We start from the raw sequence: 24,530 nt of genomic DNA, 5'->3' as shown, positions 1-24,530 counted from the left end.
CAGGTGACTTTACTTAGGCAGAGACGACAGGTGACTTTACTTAGGCAGAGACGACAGGTGACTTTACTTAGGCAGAGACGACAGGTGACTTTACTTAGGCAGAGACGACAGGTGACTTTACTTAGGCAGAGACGACAGGTGACTTTACTTAGGCAGAGACGACAGGTGACTTTACTTAGGCAGAGACGACAGGTGACTTTACTTAGGCAGAGACGACAGGTGACTTTACTTAGGCAGAGACGACAGGTGACTTTACTTAGGCAGAGACGACAGGTGACTTTACTTAGGCAGAGACGACAGGTGACTTTACTTAGGCAGAGACGACAGGTGACTTTACTTAGGCAGAGACGACAGGTGACTTTACTTAGGCAGAGACGACAGGTGACTTTACTTAGGCAGAGACGACAGGTGACTTTACTTAGGCAGAGACGACAGGTGACTTTACTTAGGCAGAGACGACAGGTGACTTTACTTAGGCAGAGACGACAGGTGACTTTACTTAGGCAGAGACGACAGGTGACTTTACTTAGGCAGAGACGACAGGTGACTTTACTTAGGCAGAGACGACAGGTGACTTTACTTAGGCAGAGACGACAGGTGACTTTACTTAGGCAGAGACGACAGGTGACTTTACTTAGGCAGAGACGACAGGTGACTTTACTAAGGCAGACACAACAGGTGACTTTACTTAGGCAAAGCTGAAAGGTGACTTTACTTAGGCAGAGACGACAGGTGACTTTACTTAGGCAGAGACGACAGGTGACTTTACTTAGGCAGAGACGACAGGTGACTTTACTTAGGCAGAGACGACAGGTGACTTTACTTAGGCAGAGACGACAGGTGACTTTACTAAGGCAGAGACGACAGGTGACTTTACTTAGGCAGAGATGACAGGTGACTTTACTTAGGCAAAGCCGAAAGATGACTTTACTTAGGCAGAGACGATAGGTGACTTTACTTAGGCAGAGACGACAGGTGACTTTGCTTAGGCAGAGACGACAGGTGACTTTACTTAGGCAGAGACGACAGGTGACTTTACTTAGGCAGAGACAACAGGTGACTTTACTTAGGCAGAGAGGACAGGTGACTTTACTTAGGCAGAGATGAGAGGTGACTTTACTTAGGCAAAGCCGAAAGGAGACTTTACTTAGGCAGAGACAACAGGTGAGTTTACTTAGGCAGAGACGACAGGTGCCTTTACTTAGGCAAAGCCAAAAGGTGACTTTTCCTAGGCACAGATGACAGGTGACTTTACTTAGGCAAAGCCAAAAGGTGACTTTTCCTAGGCAGAGACGACAGGTGACTTTACTCAGGCAGAGACGACAGGTGACTTTACTTAGGCGGAGACGACAGGTGACTTTACTTAGGAAGAGACGACAGGTGACTTTACTTAGGCAAAGCCAAAAGGTGACTTTTCCTAGGCAGAGATGACAGGTGACTTTACTTAGGCAGAGACGACAGGTGACTTTACTTAGGCAGAGACGACAGGTGACTTTACTTAGGCAGAGTTGACAGGTGACTCTTCTTAGGCAGAGACGACAGGTGACTCTACTTAGGCAGAGACAACAGGTGACTTTACTTAGGCAGAGACACGGGTGACTTTATTTAGGCATGCACAGGCAGGTATTAAGACATTTAAAACAGGTGCTGCTTTACCTGTGATGTGACTTCCTGAGAACTCAAAGTCATCATCTTGATCCCAGTGTTTGAGTGAAAGCAGAGAAAGGGGTGTGGCATTGGCAAACTCAAGATTGGCAAAATGCCAATCAAGGATTTGCCTGTCCCGGGATGAGAGGTATACGTCACTAAGAAAAAAAAGGAAAAACAACAATTACGATTTCATCCTTAAAATTCTAATACCATCCACAGCCTTAACATTCTTAATACCATCCACAGCCTTAACATTCTTAATACCATCCACAGCCTAAACATTCTTAATACCATTCACAGCCTTAACATTCTAAATACCATCCACAGCCTTAACATTCTTAATGCCATCCACAGCCTTAACATTCTTAATACCATCCACAGCCTTAACATTCTAAATACTGATTCATAGAAGTTAAGTAACATCAAATCAAGTACATCTCAATCCAGAGCTTCTGATGTTAATACAATTATGACTTTAATCTTGGATTTGTTTTTATAATACAAGAATGGTTGGGTATCATAACCATGGAATGAAATCTTGTATAAAATACATTACCTAGGAGGAGTACTCTCTATTTCTTGTAGCTTTTCTTCCATCTCTTTCTGCTGTGCTTGCAATTGTTCATATTCCTATAAAAAGCAAATTACGTGTAATACTTATTATCATGTAACAAGATCATAATATAGGAACACACTCAAACTTGGCCTGACATCTAGAAGTTGTACTATCAAAACAATAGGTACTTGAAAATGTGGTATAAATAGGTTTTTAACCCTGTATGACTTTGGTTTTCTATTCAAAATTTTGTCTTTTTGACAGGCAAATTTTACACCCCTTATCTGTTATTTAAGTGTGAATATAACTGTGTTAGGTAATAAACTTACTTTACAAGCAGAATTAAGGTCCCGTAGTTTACTTTTGACTAGAAACTCTGCAGTGATGTCTCGCGGTGGTTTGACTTCCGATGCCTCCTTCCACTGTCTATGTAACTCTTCAACCCTGTCCTTCACAGACAACATCTGCAAACAAAAAAGGTCTGGGTTCAGTGTCCTATTAACAGAGGTTTGGTTATATTGGGTTCAGTGTTCTATTAACCGAGGTTTGGTTATATTGGGTTCAGTGTCCTATTAACAGAGGTTTGGTTATATTAGGTGCAGTGTCCTATTAACAGAGGTTTGGGTTTGGTTATATTGGGTTCAGTGTCCTATTAACAGAGGTTTGGTTATATTGGGTTCAGTGTCCTATTAACAGCGGTTTGGTTATATTGGGTTCAGTGTCCTATTAACAAAGGTTTGGTTATATTAGGTTCAGTGTCCTATTAACACAGGTTTGGTTATATTAGGTTCAGTGTCCTATTAACAAAGGTTTGGTTATATTGGGTTCAGTGTCCTATTAACAGAGGTTTGGTTATATTAGGTTCAGTGTCCTATTAACAAAGGTTTGGTTATATTGGGTTCAGTGTCCTATTAACAGCTGTTTGGGTTAGTACTGTAACCCTAACCCTAACTTACAGTACTGTAACCCTAACCTACAGTACTGTATGTAACCCTAACCTACAGTACTGTAACCCTAACCCTAACCTACAGTACTGTAACCCTAACCCTAGCCTACAATACTGTAACCCTAACCCAAACCTACAGTACTGTAACCCTAACCTACAGTACTGTAACCCTAACCCTAGCCTACAATACTGTAACCCTAACCCAAACCTACAGTACTGTAACCCTAACCTACAGCACTGTAACCCTAACCTACAGTACTGTAACCCTACCCTACAGTACTGTAACACTAACCCTAACCTACAGTAATGTAACCCTAACCCTAACCTACAGTACTGTAACCCTAACCCTAACCTACAGTACTGTAACCCTAACCCTAACCTATAGTACTGTAACACTTACCCTTACCTACAGTAATGTAACCCTAACCCTAACCTACAGTACTGTAACCCTAACCCTAACCTACAGTACTATAACCCTAACCTACACTACTGTAACCCTAACCTACAGTACTGTAACCCTAACCCTAACCTACAGTACTGTTACCCTAACCCTAACCTACAGTACTGTAACACTAACCCTAACCTACAGTAATGTAACCCTAACCTACAGCACTGTAACCCTAACCTACAGCACTGTAACCCTAACCTACAATACTGTAACCCTTACCCTAACCTACAGTACTGTAACCCTAACCTACAGCACTGTAACCCTAACCCTAACCTACAGTACTGTAACCCTAACCCTAACCTACAGTACTGTTACACTAACCCTAACCTACAGTAATGTAGCCCTAACCCTAACCTACAGTACTGTAACCCTAACCCTAACCTACAGTACTGCAACCCTAACCCTAACCCTAACCTACAGTACTGTAACCCTAACCCTAACCTACAGAACTGTAACCCTAACCTCCAGTAGTGTAACCCTAACCCTAACCTACAGTACTATCACCCTAACCCTAACCTACAGTACTGTAACCCTAACCCTAACCTAAAGTACTGTAACCCTAACCTCCAGTAGTGTAACCCTAATCCTAACCTACAGTACTGTAACCCTAACCCTAACCTACAGTACTGTAACCCTTACCCTAACCTACAGTACTGTAACCCTAACTCCACCTGGTCATACTGGTAATTGTCCTGACAACAGCTCAACAAATTGTTGAGATTATCCTAAATGCTGAATGTACAACTATGATTTTTAAGGACTTCAGTATGTCTGGGCCTGAGGAGAGAACCCATAGCCTTCCCCACCTTGGCAAACATTCAACACTAAGGCCAAAAGAGCAACTGCCTAATGAAGGCCCAAGGAAACAGAAAGTGAGAAAATATAAGATCCCAATTATAGCAATCAGTACAGCAGATTAATTGTTGTTGCTTGTAGGATGTATAACTTACTGTGGTTTGATTTTTCTTCAGTTTCTCCTGTAGACTAATAATGGTCCTCTGATGTATAACTTACTGTGGTTTGATTTTTCTTCAGTTTCTCCTGTAGACTAATAATGGCCCTCTGATGTATAACTTACTGTGGTTTGATTTTTCTACAGTTTCTCCTGTAGACTAATAATGGTCCTCTGTTGTATAACTTACTATGGTTTGATTTTTCTTCAGTTTCTCCTGAAGACTAATAATGGTCCTCTGTTGTATAACTTACTGTGGTTTGATTTTTCTTCAGTTTCTCCTGTAGACTAATAATGGCCCTCTGATGTATAACTTACTGCGGTTTGATTTTTCTACAGTTTCTCCTGTAGACTGATAATGATCCTCTGTTGTATAACTTACTGTGGTTTGATTTTTCTTCAGTTTCTCCTGTAGACTAATAATGGTCCTCTGTTGTATAACTTACTATGGTTTGATTTTTCTTCAGTTTCTCCTGTAGACTAATAATGGCCCTCTGATGTATAACTTACTGCGGTTTGATTTTTCTACAGTTTCTCCTGTAGACTGATAATGATCCTCTGTTGTATAACTTACTGTGGTTTGATTTTTCTTCAGTTTCTCCTGTAGACTAATAATGGTCCTCTGTTGTATAACTTACTATGGTTTGATTTTTCTTCAGTTTCTCCTGTAGACTAATAATGGCCCTCTGATGTATAACTTACTGCGGTTTGATTTTTCTACAGTTTCTCCTGTAGACTGATAATGATCCTCTGTTGTATAACTTACTGTGGTTTGATTTTTCTTCAGTTTCTCCTGTAGACTAATAATGGTCCTCTGTTGTATAACTTACTATGGTTTGATTTTTCTTCAGTTTCTCCTGTAGACTAATTATGGCCCTCTGATGTATAACTTACTATGGTTTGATTTTTCTTCAGTTTCTCCTGTAGACTGATAATGGTCCTCTGTTGTTCACACTGCTTCTCCTTCACATGTTTCTCCTGCATTCTGAAAAAGGACAAACAATTCAACAAGCAGTTTTTAAGATTAAAACATCAATTACCACTTTTGTGCTCCAACCTTTCGACTTATTTACATTAAGTTTAATTTCTAACCTTTTCAACAGCCAGCATGGCCCCTCAACTGAGAGCTTCTACTACAGATCATCTTGTCATTGATAAATAATGAGGAGGCCATTATAAATGTTTTATGTCCCGTTTCTTCACTTAAATTGTTTTCTGACCCACCTGGGGGCTGAGGGATGGAGTCCAAAGGGGTTGAATGGGTTGATTGATTTTAAATTACATAAGTCTACAACAATATAGGTTGATACCAGCAGTTTAAGTGTCTTAAGTCATACCATGTACGCTTCCTTTGTATTTTAACTAGGTCAATGGTCACTAAAATTGAATGGTTTTAATATTTTTGCTCACAATCTGTGATCAAAAAAGGTTTATGTACATCTGTAAACACTTTTCCACCTGACACCTTGGTCCAAATATGAAGCCTCATTATCACTTAAGAAAGCTGGATATTTTAACTTAAGCCATGATTTAATAGTTAAGTGGCCTAAGCCTTACTACTGAGAAGAAACCCCTCTTGCACCCAACAACATTACAATAGCCTAACTTGAATAGGACTGACTGCTTTAATGCAGTAAGCTATGGACTTACTTGATGACCGCCTCCAGAGCCTGACCCAAGGATGCAGGTTTGCCATTGACAGAATTGAAGTCTAGCTGATGAGAGAGATAAGAAGTGGATTCCAACAACCTGTTAAACTCACGCTCCACCATTTCATCCTTGTCTTTGGGCACCTGTAAAATAGAGGAGTCAAAAATAGTAAACATTTGTATGGCAAACTTCAGTAAAATCATAATGTGGTTGATGAGGGTCACAAAAAAATGTCCTTACTTAATGCTTACCCCAATATCTGTTTCATAAATAACCCTTACGGTTCCTCCGATGATCTTATACATTATATAGTGGGTAAGTATTGTAACATATCAAAAATCAAATTGCATATTTACAAAAATTTAATTAACCTAATAAGCAGGACCAAGCTTTCAGAGTTTTATGTTATGAAATGGAAATATGAAATAAACTTTAATTGAATAGTTTTTTTTCAGAAATAGTTTAATAATACATAGACAACATTATACAAAGCTATTCTATGTCTATATAACACAATGCTGACTAGATATAAACTATGGAGATCAAAGGCATGACATGTGACTAGCAATGATGATTTGAAGAAAACCTCAAAGGTTCACATACTAGTATGTGGATGTTGTCAACAAATAACTGTTGAATGTGGAATGTTACAACATTATCTTGGAACTCCCCTCTCAGGAACCAATCCTTGTAAAGTTGCTAGTTAACCATTTCAGCACCATGACAAAGTCTCTTTTAGGGACGGAAATGTGTGGTATTTTCTTCATCACACAGCATTTACATTTCTTTGTAAATATATCCTTTGGGGAATTTCCATTTTCCTATTTACAACCTGCTATAAGGTAGCCTGGGCTACCTCTGGAGCGCACAACAGACATGTCTGATGAAAATAATGTTTTCACTCTGGTGTGGCAGCCAACTTACTGACAGTATAGTGTTCACTGTCATAATAGCTGGATTGCTGTAATCTAAAGTCATGGGAATCACATATTGTGTTCGTCTTTATTAATCGATGGCTAGATTCGAAACTATACAGTTACAAATATGTGTTTGTTAATTCACTGTTATTACAACAGGGGCAGCTAAATGATCCACATCAAATACAATGACACATTAGTACAAGGTAAGCTTCTATTACAAGCATTCTCACCAACGACAAATATTTTCATTGAATCAAATTTCTGCATAAAATATGTTTACTACAAATGTGCAGTGAAAATTAGAATCAGCAACAAGTAGAAAGTTTACAGTAGGAAGAGACACTGACTGATCAGCCACAAGTAGAAAGTTTACAGTAGGAAGAGACACTGACAGATCAGCAACAAGTAGAAAGTTTACAGTAGAAAGAGACACTGACCGATCAGCAACAAATAGAAAGTTTACAGTAGTAAGAGACACTGACTGATCAGCAACAAGTACAAAGTTTACAGTAGGAAGAGACACTGACTTATCAGCAGCAAGTAGAAAGTTTACAGTAGGAAGTGACACTGACCGATCAGCAACAAATAGAAAGTTTACAGTAGTAAGAGACACTGACTGATCAGCAACAAGGAGAAAGATTACAGTAGGAAGAGACACTGACTGATCATCAACAAGTAGAAAGTTTACAGTAGGAAGTGACACTGACCGATCAGCAACAAATAGAAAGTTTACAGTAGTAAGAGACACTGACTGATCAGCAACAAGTACAAAGTTTACAGTAGGAAGAGACACTGACTTATCAGCAGCAAGTAGAAAGTTTACAGTAGGAAGAAACACTGACTGATCAGCAACAAGTACAAAGTTTACAGTAGGAAGAGACACTGACTTATCAGCAGCAAGTAGAAAGTTTACAGTAGGAAGAAACACTGACTGATCAGCAACAAGTACAAAGTTTACAGTAGGAAGAGACACTGACTTATCAGCAGCAAGTAGAAAGTTTACAGTAGGAAGAGTTCATTGAATCAAATTTCTGCATAAAATATGTTTACTACAAATGTGCAGGGAAAATTAGAATCAGCAACAAGTAGAAAGTTTACATTAGGAAGAGACACTGACTGATCAGCAACAAGGAGAAAGATTACAGTAGGAAGAGACACTGACTGATCATCAACAAGTAGAAAGTTTACAGTAGGAAGAGAACCTGACTGATCAGCAACAAGTAGAAAGTTTGCAGTAGGAAGAGACACTGACTGATCAGCCACAAGTAGAAAGTTTACAGTAGGAAGAGAGACTGACTGATCAGCAACAAGTAGAAAGGTTACAGTAGGAAGAGACACAGACCGATCAGGAACAAGTAAAAAGTTTACAGTAGGAAGAGACACTGACTGATATTACAAGCATTCTCACCAACGACAAATATTTTCATTGAATCAAATTTCTGCATAAAATATGTTTACTACAAATGTGCAGGGAAAATTAGAATCAGCAACAAGTAGAAAGTTTACAGTAGTAAGTGACACTGACCGATCAGCAACAAGTAGAAAGCTTACAGTAGGAAGAGACACTGACTGATCAGCCACAAGTAGAAAGTTTACAGTAGGAAGCGTCACTGACCGATCAGCAACAAGTAGAAAGATTACAGTAGGATGAGACACTGACCGATCAGCAACAAGAAGAAAGTTTACAGTAGGAAGAGAAACTGACTGATCAGCAACAAGTAGAAAGTTTACATTAGGAAGAGACACTGACTGATCAGCAACAAGTAAAAAGTTTACAGTAGGAAGAGACACTCACTGATCAGCAACAAGTAGAAAGTTTACAGTACGAAGAGACACTGACTGATCAGCAACAAGTAAAAAGTTTACAGTAGGAAGAGACACTGACTTATCAGCAGCAAGTAGAAAGTTTACAGTAGGAAGTGACACTGACCGATCAGCAACAAATAGAAAGTTTACAGTAGTAAGAGACACTGACTGATCAGCAACAAGTACAAAGTTTACAGTAGGAAGAGACACTGACTTATCAGCAGCAAGTAGAAAGTTTACAGTAGGAAGAGTTCATTGAATCAAATTTCTGCATAAAATATGTTTACTACAAATGTGCAGTGAAAATTATAATCAGCAACAAGTAGAAAGTTTACAGTAGGAAGAGAAACTGACTGATCAGCAACAAGTAGAAAGGTTACAGTAGGAAGAGACACAGACCGATCAGGAACAAGTAAAAAGTTTACAGTAGGAAGAGACACTGACAGATCAGCAACAAGTAGAAAGTTTACATTAGGAAGAGACACTGACTGATCAGCCACAAGTAGAAAGTTTACAGTAGGAAGAGAACCTGACTGATCAGCAACAAGTAGAAAGTTTACATTAGGAAGAGACACTGACTGATCAGCCACAAGTAGAAAGTTTACAGTAGGAAGTGACACTGACCGATCAGCAACAAATAGAAAGTTTTCAGTAGGAAGAGACCCTGACTGATCAGCAACAAGTAGAAAGATTACAGTAGGAAGAGACACTGACTGATATTACAAGCATTCTCACCAACGACAAATATTTTCATTGAATCAAATTTCTGCATAAAATATGTTTACTACAAATGTGCAGTGAAAATTATAATCAGCAACAAGTAGAAAGTTTACATTAGGAAGAGACACTGACTGATCAGCCACAAGTAGAAAGTTTACAGTAGGAAGAGAACCTGACTGATCAGCAACAAGTAGAAAGGTTACAGTAGGAAGAGACACAGACCGATCAGCAACAAGTAGAAAGTTTACAGTAGGAAGAGACACTGACCGTTCCTCCATTGGTTTCATACAGAGGACATTTCTGTTTAATCTTGTGAAGTTCCATGTTGATTTGTCGGCTCATTACAGTGATGGGGTTCCCACCTGAAAAATCAATAAGCATTCTAAAACAAGACGTTGCGAGGACAGACAAACCTCTATATAATATCCTATTAAAAAGAGGGTACACCTTTTGATATACTGATTTTGATGTTCAAGTAGTGGGTGAATTCCTGGCAAGGGGATACATGAACCTGGTTGTCTTTATGGGTTGAAGACTTATAAAAGAAAGGAGAAATGAAGTGGAACTGAACTGGGTTGATCGCCAGAGACCAGATAGCTCAATTGGTAGAGCATCTGTCTAGAGTTCAAAAGGTCCCGAATGACATTGTCTTGACCCTCAACCGCTGAGGGGCGGAATTGGCAAACATATTACCCATCCCTCTGACTGCCTGCAGCATAAGAGTGCTATTTAGATGAGCTGTCTTGATATTTACTGACAAAGGAAGCAGATGTTTTCAAAAGCTCTCAGGGAAAGTTTTCAATTATTTTTTGTGTTCAAAACAATTAAACTAAGCATTTAAAGCAATCACAGAACAGGGTTTAGCACAAACAAAATACTATTGGCTTTGTCAATGATGGGATCCCATATAGCCCTGACATTTTCTTGTTGTTATATACATTTCAAGTGCAAGATAAATATCTATTCAAGGAAGCTGCCATGTCTTCATTGAACAACACGATTAACAGAATAGTCTTGGTCACTTAATGAATACTACCAGGTACTCAGTTTTCCTTTTAAAAATCCTTCAGTGTTATGAACACTTTTTGATATTTTTTCACAAGTGCATAGGGTTAGGGCTAGAGTAACGAGTAAAAATATCAAAACAGTCATCCTATTCATGAACTATATTAAATGAGTCTCATCAAGCAACCAAGAATGCTTGACACCACAGCCAGAGCAATGAACAATAGACTTAATCAAGATCAAAGATGTTCCGGTCTAAGGTCAAGCTTTTACAAATGATGTTGGCATGCACTACTGATAGCGATACATAAGCATGTGAAGTTTTATGATCCTACCTGTTGTACTTTGTCCATAATGAACTGTTCATAATGGCAGGGCATACAAATAATTTAGTCAGTACTATCAATTCATTATAAACATAAATAAATACTTAATACTTACCGAGGCCAGTGACAACCATGGCCCCAAGATCTGCCACATAGTTGCCCTTACGGAAGGTGGCCACCCTCCCTCCTACCCGGTCCTGTACAGAAAATATATACAGGTCAAGTGTCGGTTCCTTGTACACATCAGTCATCAATGTAAACAAAGCATATGGACATTATCTCATTTTGTTTTGTTTCTCGGCTTTTGTTTTATAAGGTTCCATTTTTTTTATCCCACAAGCACGATGTATGTATTGACTGTAAAGATCCATTAGTTTCTGAGCATTGTTTTGCTTTTGCAGACTTTAAAAGCATTATCTAGATCTGTTGACTTAAAATTACCCGGGCCTCCAGCACAATGACCTCCATCCCAAAGGACATGAGCTGGCGAGCAGCTGTGAGCCCAGCAATACCAGCCCCGATGATTATAACTCTTCCATGCTTCTTTACTATAGAAAAGTTGGGATATAAAAAGTCTGAATTACAAGCTGAAAGACCTGAGGACATTTGCAAAAATACATCTAAATATATTCAGGATGAATCACAAGTTAATTACCATGGAAAGTAAATGGTTAAACTTATGGTTGAGGTCAAAAGTTTGCAAGATATGTGAATGACTTTGTTAAGAATACATTGAAAAACATTTTCCCAAGGAGAAAGCCATATGATATTTTGGAAGTGTCGGAGATACATACCTGGTAATGGTTTCAGACGCTTGTACACCCCAAAGTTAATGTAACCAAACCGTTCAAGGTAGGCATGTACTCTCATCACCAAGGGCCCATCACCTACACAGCAAATTCAAACACAAAAACAATTGGCGGCAAATAAACTCTACACCATCTCAGAAGATTTCATTTCATGTACAGATTCGAAAAAAGCTTTCACTGATTAGGAAGTTTGAAATGCACTTTGTGAATCGAACTACATGCCTTTTCCCATTTTTTAAATCTATTTTAACGAACTGCTTCTTTTAAATCCGTACTGAATTTCTCAAGTGGTATGCCTTATTAGCATTTCAATTGTGTACATGCATATGGTCCATGCACTTCCTAAGATCTGATCTGTGTAAGGCATTTGGATTTTTTTTTTAATTAAAATGTGTATATGATACAGACATATCTTTTAGTCATGTACATACTGTTGTAAGGAGCCTCAATCTGAGGTAAGGCATTCTCAAATGTCAGCTGCTGTTTGGGATTCTCCAACCAAAGCTGAATCTGTGGGACAAACAGGTGAAAATTATATAACTTCTTCTCACATAATATATATCTAGTCTGTGTGGCCTGTATCTAATCTGTGTGACATATATCTAATCTGTGTGGCCTGTATCTAATATGTGTGACATATATCTAATCTGTGTGACATATATCTAGTCTCTATGATATATATCTAGTCTCTATGATATATCTAGTCTATGTGACCTATATATCTAGTCTGTGTGACATATATCTAGTCTCTATGATATATATATAGTCTGTGTGGAATATATTTAGTCTGTGTGATACATATATATCTAGTCTGTGTGGCCTGTATCTAATCTGTGTGACATATATCTAGTCTGTGTGGCCTGTATCTAATCTGTGTGACATATATCTAGTCTGTGTGGCCTGTATCTAATCTGTGTGACATATATCTAGTCTCTATAATATATATCTAGTCTCTATGATATATCTAGTCTATGTGACCTATATATCTAGTCTGTGGGACATATAGCTAGTCTGTGTGATACACATATATCTAGTCTGTGTGACATATATCTAGTCTGTGTGATACATATATATCTAGTCTGTGTGGCCTGTATCTAATATGTGTGACATATATCTAGTCTGTGTGGCCTGTATCTAATCTGTGTGACATACATCTAGTCTGTGTGGCCTGTATCTAATCTGTGTGACATATATCTAGTCTGTGTGGCCTGTATCTAGTCTCTATGATATATCTAGTCTGTGTGACATATATCTAGTCTCTATGATATATATATAGTCTGTGTGGAATATATTTAGTCTGTGTGATACATATATATCTAGTCTGTGTGACATATATCTAATCTCTATGATATATATATATTCTGTGTGGAATATATCTAGTATCTATGATATATCTAGTCTGTGTGAAATATATCTAGTCTCTATGATATATATATAGTATGTGTGGAATATATCTAGTCTGTGTGACATATATCTAGTCTCTATGATATATCTAGTCTGTGTGACATATATCTAGTATCTATGATATATCTAGTCTGTGTGACATATATCTAGTCTCTATGATATATATATAGTCTGTGTGGAATATATCTAGTCTGTGTGATACATATATATCTAGTCTGTGTGACATATATCTAATCTCTATGATATATATATAGTCTGTGTGGAATATATCACTCGTCTGTGTGGAATATATCACTCGTCTGTGTGATACATAAATCTAGTCTGAGATATATATCTTGTTTGTGTGACACACATCTTGTCTACTGTGTGCCACACATAGGCACATTGAATCGTAAATATGACATATAATCATCTTTGTCACCCTTCTGATTTGTAACACTATTTCTGATTGGATATCTTGCCGGGGTCTATATTTCTATAGACCCCGCTCTGCTGGGGTCTATAAAAGAATGTGCGAGGGGAGATAACTCAAAATTGAATCTTTCTTCATAGCAACAATGATGGCGTCCGACACACACAAGCGTTCGAGGTTTACAAATCATTCACAGGATGAAATAGCCTATACTACAGGCAATCTAAAACGACAGCATATTCAACTAAACAGACACTGATGGGGCCTCTAGGGTGCTTATTGCAAAGTTGGTTCTCTTTTGCTGAAAAGATGTCCGGTAGGGGCTACTTTATATTTGGTAGCAGTCAAGTAATTATATATAAGGTGACAGTACCAGAATCAGTTTTTAAGTTCAAATAGCACCAGAAAACGTAATTCAAACTCAAATGTCCGTGTTTTGATAACGTTTTTAAAAAAGTGCACATGCGACAACTATGCATTCTGCTTTGGACTATAGGAATATATTCACACAATAGAAACACTTTTTGTCCTATAAATTAATTCAAGCCTTGATCGGATTTGGGTCTTGAGTCTATGTGACACTGTGACCTCACCAGACAGTCCAATGAGATCTAGTCTATCTATCTGACATTGTGACCTCACCAGACATTCCAATGAGATCTAGTTTATCCATGGGACACTGTGATCCTAACTCAACAGTCCAATAAGATCTAGTCTATCTATGTGACACTGTGGTCCTACCTCAACAGTTCTATGAGATCTAGTTTATCCATGGGACACTGTGATCCTGTCTCGACAGCTCAATGAGATCTAGTCTATCTATGTGACACTGTGGCCCTACCTCAATAGTTCAATGAGATCTAGTCTATCTATGTGTCACTGTGATCCTAACTCAACAGTCCAATAAGATCTAGTCTATCTATGTGACACTGTGGTCCTACCTCAACAGTCCAATGATATTTAGTCTATCTATGTGACACTGTGATCCTAACTCAACGGTTCAATGAGATCTAGTCTATCTATGTGCTAGTCTATCTATGTGACACTGTGGTCCTAAGTCAACAGTTCAATGATCTCTAGTCTATATGTGTGACACTGTGGCCCTATCTCAACAGTTCAATGAGATCTTGGCTATCTATGTGACACTGTGGTCCTACCTCAACAGTTCTATGAGATCTAGTTTATCCATGGGACACTGTGATCCTGTCTCGACAGCTCAATGAGATCTAGTCTATCTATGTGACACTGTGGCCCTACATCAACAGTTCAATGAGATCTAGTCTATCTATGTGCTAGTCTATCTATGTGACACTGTGGTCTTACCTCAACAGTCCAATGATATTTAGTCTATCTATGTGACACTGTGATCCTAACTCAACGGTTCAATGAGATCTAGTCTATCTATGTGTCACTGTGGTCCTATCTCAACAGTTCAATGAGATCTAGTCTATCTATGTGCTAGTCTATCTATGTGACACTGTGGTCTTACCTCAACAGTCCAATGATATTTAGTCTATCTATGTGACACTGTGATCCTAACTCAACGGTTCAATGAGATCTAGTCTATCTATGTGTCACTGTGATCCTAACTCAACAGTCCAATAAGATCTAGTCTATCTATGTGACACTGTGGTCCTACCTCAACAGTCCAATGATATTTAGTCTATCTATGTGACACTGTGATCCTACCTCACCAGTCCAATGAGATCTAGTCTATCTATATGACACTGTGATCCTAACTCAACAGGCAAAGGAGATCTAGTCTATCTATGTGACACTGTGGTCCTAAGTCAACAGTTCAATGATCTCTAGTCTATATATGGGGCACTGTGGCCCTATCTCAACAGTTCAATGAGATCTTGGCTATCTATGTGACACTGTGGTCCTAACTCAACAGTTCAATGATCTCTAGTCTATATATGTGACACTGTGGCCCTATCTCAACAGTTCAATGAGATCTAGGCTATCTATGTGACACTGTGGCCCTACCTCAACAGTTCAATTAGATCTAGTCTATCTATGTGACACTGTGGTCCTAACTCAACAGTTCAATGAGATCTAGTCTATGTATGTGACACTGTGGTCCTACCTCAACAGTTCAATGATCTCTAGTCTATATGTGTGACACTGTGGCCCTATCTCAACAGTTCAATGGTCCAATGAGATCTAGTCTATCTATGTGATACTGTGGTCCTAACTCAACAGTTCAATGATCTCTAGTCTATATATGGGACACTGTGGCCCTATCTCAACAGTTCAATGGTCCAATGAGATCTAGTCTATCTATGTGATACTGTGGTCCTAACTCAACAGTTCAATGAGATCTAGTCTATCTATGGGACACTGTGATCCTAACTCAACAGTCCAATGAGATCTAGTCTATGTATGTGACACTGTGGTCCTACCTCAACAGTTCAATGATATTTAGTCTATCTATGTGACACTGTGATCCTAACTCAACAGTTCAATGAGATCTAGTCTATCTATGGGACACTGTGATCCTAACTCAACAGTTCAATGAGATCTCGTCTATCTATGTGACACTGTGGCCCTACCTCAACGGTCCAATGAGATCTAGTCTATCTATGTGACACTGAGGCCCTACCTCAATAGTTCAATGAGATCTAGGCTATCTATGTGACACTGTGGTCCTAACTCAACAGTCCAATGAGATCTAGTCTATCTATGTGACACTGAGGCCCTACCTCAATAGTTCAATGAGATCTAGGCTATCTATGTGACACTGTGGTCCTAACTCAACGGTTCAATGAGATCTAGTCTATCTATGTGACACTGTGATCCTAACTCAACAGTTCAATGAGATCTAGTCTATCTATGTGACGCTGTGGCCCTACCTCAATAGTTCAATGAGATCTAGGCTATCTATGTGACACTGTGGTCCTAACTCAACAGTCCCATAAGATCTAGTCTATCTATGTGACACTGTGGTCCTAACTCAACAGTTCAATGAGATCTCGTCTATCTATGTGACACTGTGGCCCTACCTCAACAGTTCAATGAGATCTAGTCTATATATATGACACTGTGATCCTAACTCAACAGTCCAATGGGATCTAGTCTATGTATGTGACACTGTGGTCCTAACTCAACAGTTCAATGAGATCTAGTGGATCTTTGTGACACTGTGGCTTCACCAGACAGTTCAATGACCTTTATTATATGTTGATATCTATATACACTGTCACATATCAATTACTCCTTGTCTGAAAAGGCCAAAGCAATCAAGATTGTAATCTTACAACTGTTTTGTTCTATTTTTTCAAGCAACTTACTCTTTAGAGAGGTAAAACTTTTCTTATTTTATTGATAAAAAATAGAACGCTATCTCTGTGAGGATACAGAGACATTGACCTGCGTTGTGTTACAATATGGTACAATATATTCTCAGGTTAATTAGAACATTATTGAACTTAGGGGAACAATTACCTGTCTGTTTCTCAGGTATAGGAACACCTTCTGTGACTGAGGGGGACCTTGAATAATATCAGGGAAACATGCTGCTTCTTGGGACGTCATCTTATCAAAAGGCAGACGACTCTGAAAAGCTGCTCCTTCAAGACCTGGAAATTATATATCAATATAAGTGTGTTCAGTTTTAAAATATAAATAAAGTACTCTGATGAGTGATTACTATCAGAAAGTTTTGAACAAATTAAAAAATGTTTTGTTTTGAGTGGCAAGATCAACTTAGCAGGATATAAAACAATTACTGAGCATGTATACACACATTTATGTCACTTATTAATATATTTTTTCTATGGTAGCCTGTCATTGACAGGCATATATTCATGAAGTTAATCACACATAAAGATTTTGCATTACACATCAACTGTTCATTTTGCATATATCTGTTTTTATAAAAGCCTTTTAAAGTATAACCATATACAGTAAGGAATGATTCTTTGGAAATATAATCAAACTGTGTTAGAAGCTGTGAATTGTATAAGGTGAATCATGCTGATGTAAAATGTGCCAAAATTTCCCAAATAACATTTTAAAATGGATTTGTCCTTGTGTGCTATTTAATTAATAAGTATAGCATAGTTTAAAGTTAATCTTGTTACCAGTAGGATCATCATTTTCACTTTCATCAGCAGGTTCTGGTTCTGCCTCTACTTTGGGGGGTGGTGGTGGCGGTGCAGCTTTTTCAGGCTTGTCTTTCTTCTCCTCCTCAGAATAGTACTCGTCCTCCGAAATGTTGGCCAGCTGTTCATCCATCTCCTTGTACTCAACCTGTCCTCAAATAAAACTTACATTAATATATGCGTCTTAATTGTATTCAATGCACACAACGTCACAATGGAAGAAGACGTTGCAAAGTATTGCTACTTGAGGTCATAAATAGAAGATTGAACAATAAAATAATGTCCAGGGATTTACTCACTAGTGACTATAAACCTAAAGATGTTTACAAACTCCTAGCAGGCTTATCCAACGAGTCGGTAGTAGGGAAACCTATTTTGTGTGAAAATGTATTTTCAAACATCTTGTATTACTCTTCTGTATATGAATCATTACAACCACATGTTCGCTATTTCATGACGTCATTACAACCACATGTTCGCTATTTCATGACGTCATTACAGAAATTTATTATCATGGCAGTGGCAAAATTGTACATTTGTTATATTATTCTGGGGATCATATTGGCAGTGATGATCACAAAGTTGACACTACATGTGGAAAAGCCAAAGATCTTTTTTTTTTCAATGAAACTTTCATTTTTACAAACTGTTATGTAAATTTGGATTTTTTAGAACTGAAATTAACATATCATTGGACATCATATTTCCAATATTCACAGTTGACTATAGCTTCAGTATACAAGTTTTACCTCCTTGAAATATATATTATAGATCATTTCTAACTTATTATGGATTTTTAAGATTTCATAATAAGAAAATCATTATTGAAATTGTAGATTGAAAAAAAAAATAGTTTCACCGTTGAGATATAAAAACATGTATATATATATAGATCAGGTTTATGGTCTTGGTGTGGGGCCAGCATTTATATTCTTTTACTAGATTACCAGTATTATATAAGAATATACCAGTAGTGTAATTTCTTTTAATTTTATTATTTATAAAGTTATAATAACATGTACAATTAAAATATGACAATTCTGCTCAAATGCTGAAGAAAATGACGTTACAGAAGATTTTGAAAGTGAACAAAACACTGACAGTTGTGGTAAAATTGACAATTATTTGATTTTCATATAAATTAATTATTAATATATATTCTAAATTGTGTAGTTTACTATTCTGTATTCACAGATATCGCTACACATTAGTGTTTTATTTGCCTACTTTTACTGCCTGATACAGGCTGCTTCACCCTAAAAAAGTGGTTATTTTTTTCTGATAATCAGAAATATTTGACTTATTTCAATAAAAAAAAAAATCCCAATTTCCTTTAGGAACAGGCTTCAAATTAAGGATGAAAGAAAACACCATCAACATGGTTCAATCAATTAAGGACTCTTGCGTAATTATCTCCACTGACTTCAGCTCACCGACTCCTGCACAGGAAGCGCTAACAAGGTGGTGCAAATATCATTGAACTGTTAAGAGGTCTCTTAATATTGAACTCGAAAAAGATCAAAATAAATACAGATATATTCAGTTACGTCAAAAGACAACACCGATACACGACAACAGTCAAGTAAATAAATTCTGTAACGTGCTTTTACCCTGGCCCGTTTCCGTCTGCTTGTTCGCCTAGCTTCGCTGTCTTCGCCTTCATCTTCAACTCCTTGGCGTTTCTTTTCTTTGTCTTTCTCTTCCATTTCTTAATTATCTTAATAGAGGACGAAAAATTGGAAATATTGCAACGTTTTAGTCAGAAGACAATGCTGCTTCTGACGCCGACAACACAAAAGGCACACAAGCGGAAGTACCAAACCGTTGATAATAAGGAAACCGGCTACAGTGCGGACAAATACGGAATACATACTACCAAGTACCACAGGTAACCAGAGACATATAAAGCCAATGTAGTATATACGTCTCTGAGGCAACTAAAAAAACTATTAGAAATAACTTCTTAAAAGATTAATGACACAGTTTCAATTTTAACAGCAATAAATCCGGTTGTGTACCTTCAGTAATTTAACTGATTTTAAATACCTAAAAGGTTTTAAGACTCAATAGTCACTTTCACTTTTTTTGTGTCTTAAAAAACGAATCAGAATGAGAAATAACAAACAAGCGACACAGAAAGACAAACGTGACACTTCTTTTATTAATGTGACAGATTTTAATTGAACTAGCTTCGCGCTATAGGGATTTCCCTTTAGCTCAGCGGTAGAGCACCGACTGGGAAACTAGGATTCGCGGCTTCGATCCCAGGTGGAAGCACAATACGTCTACGTCGTGAGAGTGTGTGCATGGCTAAGAAGGATGTGTAGTCGTGTGTATGAAATACCACGGACTTAGATAACAAATCTAATTCCGTGGAAACACTAATGATTTTGGGGTAGTTCTAGGAAAGAAATGTACGCCAGTCAGCTTTATAGAGAGGAATCTGATAGGAGAGATGATTGGATTGTCTGGATTGTCGTAACTGTGGTGTCACGTGGAGGTCTTTATTGATGGTAATTTTATTGTGCTGATATTTTATACATCATAGTAAGACGGGCGTCCTTACGTCTATCAGCGAGGCTGGGCCAGTTTAGAGGTTGTAATGGTAGCGGTTAGTGACAAATCTTGCAGCTCTACGCTGTACCATACCAAGCTTGTTTATATCACCTTTTTGGTAAGGATCCCACACACAGCTAGCATATTCTAAAGATAAGAATACCATTTTCCGCCTGTTTTCCCAATCTGCCTATTTGTTCAGGTTGTCTTGTAAGGTATTAGATGTTACACTGGAGGAGACAGACGTATACACAATAGTGTACTCTTTTCCCTGTTACAAACGGTGTCCCTGGCCCTCCCTGTAGTGATAGGAAGTTATAACCTGTGGTGTTCGAGGGCGAACACGTTTAAAAATGGGGGAGTAGTACTAGTGTGGCAGACTTTAATTGTACATATCGGTGTTACACCGTAGATCGCCTTCTAGCTTCGCACTAGAGGGAATTTCCCTTTAGCTCAGTGGTAGGGTGACCTAGGAAGCCTATTATTATAGAAGAAACTCGTTTTAAACTTGTTGGGATGATTTTTCCAGTATTTGTTTAACCTGGTTTTAAATGAAAAAAACAGGGATGGGACATACACCACTTGGTCAGACAGACCATTCCAGTTATTTACAACTCTAAGCTTAAACGAGTGATCACAGTTTGCTTGTACACATCACCTTGTCTAGTATCTCTTTGTCCTCTGGTTGTTCTTGTTTCATTTTTAGGAAGTTTTCTTAGAAACCTTGGATATGTATACTTTCTTTTTCTGTGTAGATTATTACTGTTTTATTATTAATATATGTGATTATCTCCCTTTACTTGTAATATAATATGTTTTTGTTATTTTTACATATGTTTGTCGCAATAATAGCTCTCAAGAGCTAGTGTTCCTTGTTTACCTGTATGCGACGTTAAATAAAGTTTCTTGTATCTTATATGTTATCTATCCTATTTACTATTTTGAAAGCTTGCGCCATGTCTGACCTTAGTCTCATGTACTCCATAGTGGGTAGCCCCAGATCCTCAGGTCTCTCAGCATATGTTCGTAGTTTTATACCAGGGACCAGTTTAGTTGCCCTCCTCGGGACATTTTCTATAGATACTTGATTCTTTTTTAAGCATGGGTGCCCAGACCACTACGGAGGTCTCTAGGTATGGCATAACAAGATATTTATGAAGAGTTATGAACATGGCCTTACTTTTAGATCTGGAAGTCCTAAATATCATTCCTACTTTTCTGTTTGCTTTGGATACTGAAGGGTTAATATGTTCACAAAACTTTAGATTAGTGTCTGTAGTCACGCCAAGGTCCCTGTCCCTGTTGACAGTTTGTAGTTTATGTATTTCTTCCTGTTTGGTGATGTTGTAAGAAGTATCGCATTTAGCAGCTCATTGATGTAATTTCAAATGCTTGCACTTGTCAGAGTTTATCTCCATCCTCTATGTGCTCGTCCAGTTGTTCAATCGATGTCGATCTGCCTGTAGATGTTAGACCCTTTCTCCTGGACAGCACGATAGAACTTGGTATCATCAGCAAACATTTTTGTCAGGTTTTGAATGTAAGTCGTTTACATAGATTTACAATACTGGTCCCAGTACAGTACCCTGGGGTATTCCACTTATGACTTGACACGGGCTGTATGCACATTCGTTTATGATCACTTTCTGCCCTATCTCACTAAGAAATATGTTATTCATCCCAATATGGCACCGTTGATACAGTTTCCCGTTACTTTGTGCAACAATTTTCTGTGTACAATAGTGACAATAGTTACAATAGTTACAATAGTGACAATAGTTACAAAAGTTACGTTACAATAGTTACGTTACAATAGTTACAAATAGTAACTATTGTAACTATTGTAACTATTTGTAACTATTGTCACTATTGTAAATATTGTAACTATTGTCACTATTGTAACTATTATAACTATTTGTAACTATTGTGACTATTGTAACTATTGTCACTATTGAAACTATTGTAACTATTGTAACTATTATAACTATTATAACTATTTGTAACTATTGTGACTATTGTAACTATTGTCACTATTGTAAGTATTGTAACTATTTGTAACTATTGTAAAGTAACTATTGTAACGTAACTATTGTGACGTAACTTTTGTAACTATTGTAACTATAGTGACAATAGTTCCAATAGTTACAAATAGTTACAATAGTTACGATAGTTACAAATAGTTATAATAGTTACAATAGTTACAATAGTTACAATAGTTACAATAGTTACGTTACAATAGTTACAAATAGTTACAATAGTTACAAATAGTTATAATAGTTACAATAGTGACAATAGTTACAAATAGTTACAATAGTTACAATAGTTACAAATAGTTATAATAGTTACAATAGTTACAATAGTTACAAATAGTTACAATAGTTACAAAAGTTACGTTACAATAGTTACGTTACAATAGTTACAAATAGTTCCAATAGTTCCAATAGTTACATATAGTTACAATAGTTACAATAGTGACCATAGTTACAATAGTTACAAATAGTTATAATAGTTATAATAGTTACAATAGTTACAATAGTTACAAATAGTTACAATAGTTACAATAGTGTATGCTGAGTACGAGTGAAGACACCGACATACCTTGTATTTTTAAGTTGTATAGCGTTAGGGTTAGGGTATATTATACATTAGTAGTATAGCTATCTGCACAGTGGCTTCTCTGTTGGTTTGAGTAATTCTCATTATTCTATTTAGTTCCTGTAAATGATAATTATGGCACATCATGATATTTTTATGTTAATAATATACACAGTAATGCATAACGAGAATAGGTATATAAGCATGGACACGGAACTAAATATTTTACCATATCCAATAATAGTATCATTTATTTGTAATTAGTGATGATATATGTGTAATATGAACATAAATATGCATTAAAGTATATACACACTAGTTTTTTGTACCTAGAAAAAGATACTTTTAAAAAGTTGGATTTGATACTTATAATAATGATATGCACACAATATCACGACTATATCGTCATAATGCTATAGTTTATACAAATGAAAGTGTCATTATTTTTTACACAAAGAAAGAAAATGATATCATAAACATAACGGAGGCTTAGAATCCTGTCTAGATTAGCTTGCTGATCATAAAGTTTCCCTTCATTTGAGGAAGACAGGACGTACCGTAGTTGATCCCACCTGGAAATAAGATAATCTGTCAATTGGTTGTTTTAACATTTACTGTACCAAACATAGCACTGATGATTGAACCACACTCATAGATAAGATATTAGAAACATACAGAACGTATACAGAATGTAAATCAGACTGAAATGTTTGTATAGAAACAGAAAATAGCTTTTAATGAAGAAAGACAATCTGCTTAATTGATTTACGTTAATTTATATCACATGTTGGTATATAAGGTGAATGAGTCTTTTGTGTGCATTATACCTTTTTATCATATCAAAAGGACGGATAAAGATAACGCACGGACTCGTGCATTGGAATATCTTATTGAAAGGAAAGTCTAAAAATACATAGAACTTGATCACCAACTCGTGAAGTAAAAACTACAGGTAGTGTCAGCGTTTAGAAATATATTTGTCATTTTTCATAATGTTGTTTTTGAGCATTTACCAGATGTCAGCAGCATATTTAATGACAGCAACGTATGTTGTATAGGTACGGATGATGTATACAGGAATATGTATGTTGTATAGGTACGGATGATGTATACAGGAATATGTATGTTGTATAGGTACGGATGATGTATACAGGAATATGTATGTTGTATAGGTAAGGATGATGTATACAGGAATATGTATGTTGTATAGGTAAGGATGATGTATACAGGAATATGTATGTTGTATAGGTAAGGATGATGTATACAGGAATATGTATGTTGTATAGGTAAGGATGATGTATACAGGAATATGTATGTTGTATAGGTAAGGATGATGTATACAGGAATATGTATGTTGTATAGGTAAGGATGATGTATACAGGAATATGTATGTTGTATAGGTAAGGATGATGTATACAGGAATATGTATGTTGTATAGGTAAGGATGATGTATACAGGAATATGTATGTTGTATAGGTAAGGATGATGTATACAGGAATATGTATGTTGTATAGGTAAGGATGATGTATACAGGAATATGTATGTTGTATAGGTAAGGATGATGTATACAGGAATATGTATGTTGTATAGGTAAGGATGATGTATACAGGAATATGTATGTTGTATAGGTAAGGATGATGTATACAGGAATATGTATGTTGTATAGGTA

General features: G+C 37.1%; 1 protein-coding gene across 2 annotated transcripts in view; it reads right to left on the bottom strand.

Annotated features, from left to right (window-relative positions):
- The window catches only part of LOC110454266 (lysine-specific histone demethylase 1A-like), a 30,479-nt gene extending 10,948 nt beyond the window's left edge, over positions 1-19,531 (bottom strand). Inside the window, exons 1-13 of one of the 2 annotated variants that reach the window (XM_021503693.1) lie at positions 19,315-19,531; positions 17,690-17,858; positions 17,052-17,185; positions 12,220-12,298; positions 11,774-11,866; positions 11,421-11,527; positions 11,095-11,176; positions 9,916-10,010; positions 6,203-6,345; positions 5,447-5,537; positions 2,536-2,670; positions 2,207-2,280; positions 1,657-1,805 (exon numbers count right to left, since the gene is read on the bottom strand). In XM_021503693.1, coding sequence (XP_021359368.1) covers positions 1,657-1,805; positions 2,207-2,280; positions 2,536-2,670; positions 5,447-5,537; positions 6,203-6,345; positions 9,916-10,010; positions 11,095-11,176; positions 11,421-11,527; positions 11,774-11,866; positions 12,220-12,298; positions 17,052-17,185; positions 17,690-17,858; positions 19,315-19,416 — 1,453 coding nt within the window. In that variant the 5' untranslated portion in view covers positions 19,417-19,531. The remainder of the gene's footprint in view (positions 1-1,656; positions 1,806-2,206; positions 2,281-2,535; positions 2,671-5,446; positions 5,538-6,202; positions 6,346-9,915; positions 10,011-11,094; positions 11,177-11,420; positions 11,528-11,773; positions 11,867-12,219; positions 12,299-17,051; positions 17,186-17,689; positions 17,859-19,314) is intronic. The other variant, XM_021503694.1, reaches the window with a different exon arrangement.
- Positions 19,532-24,530: the final 4,999 nt, after the last annotated feature.

Source organism: Mizuhopecten yessoensis, unplaced genomic scaffold (assembly GCF_002113885.1).
Source record: "Mizuhopecten yessoensis strain PY_sf001 unplaced genomic scaffold, ASM211388v2 scaffold7743, whole genome shotgun sequence".
NCBI lineage: Eukaryota > Metazoa > Mollusca > Bivalvia > Pectinida > Pectinidae > Mizuhopecten > Mizuhopecten yessoensis.
Note: the sequence above shows the minus strand (reverse complement) of the source record. Positions and strands in the feature narration are given on the sequence as shown.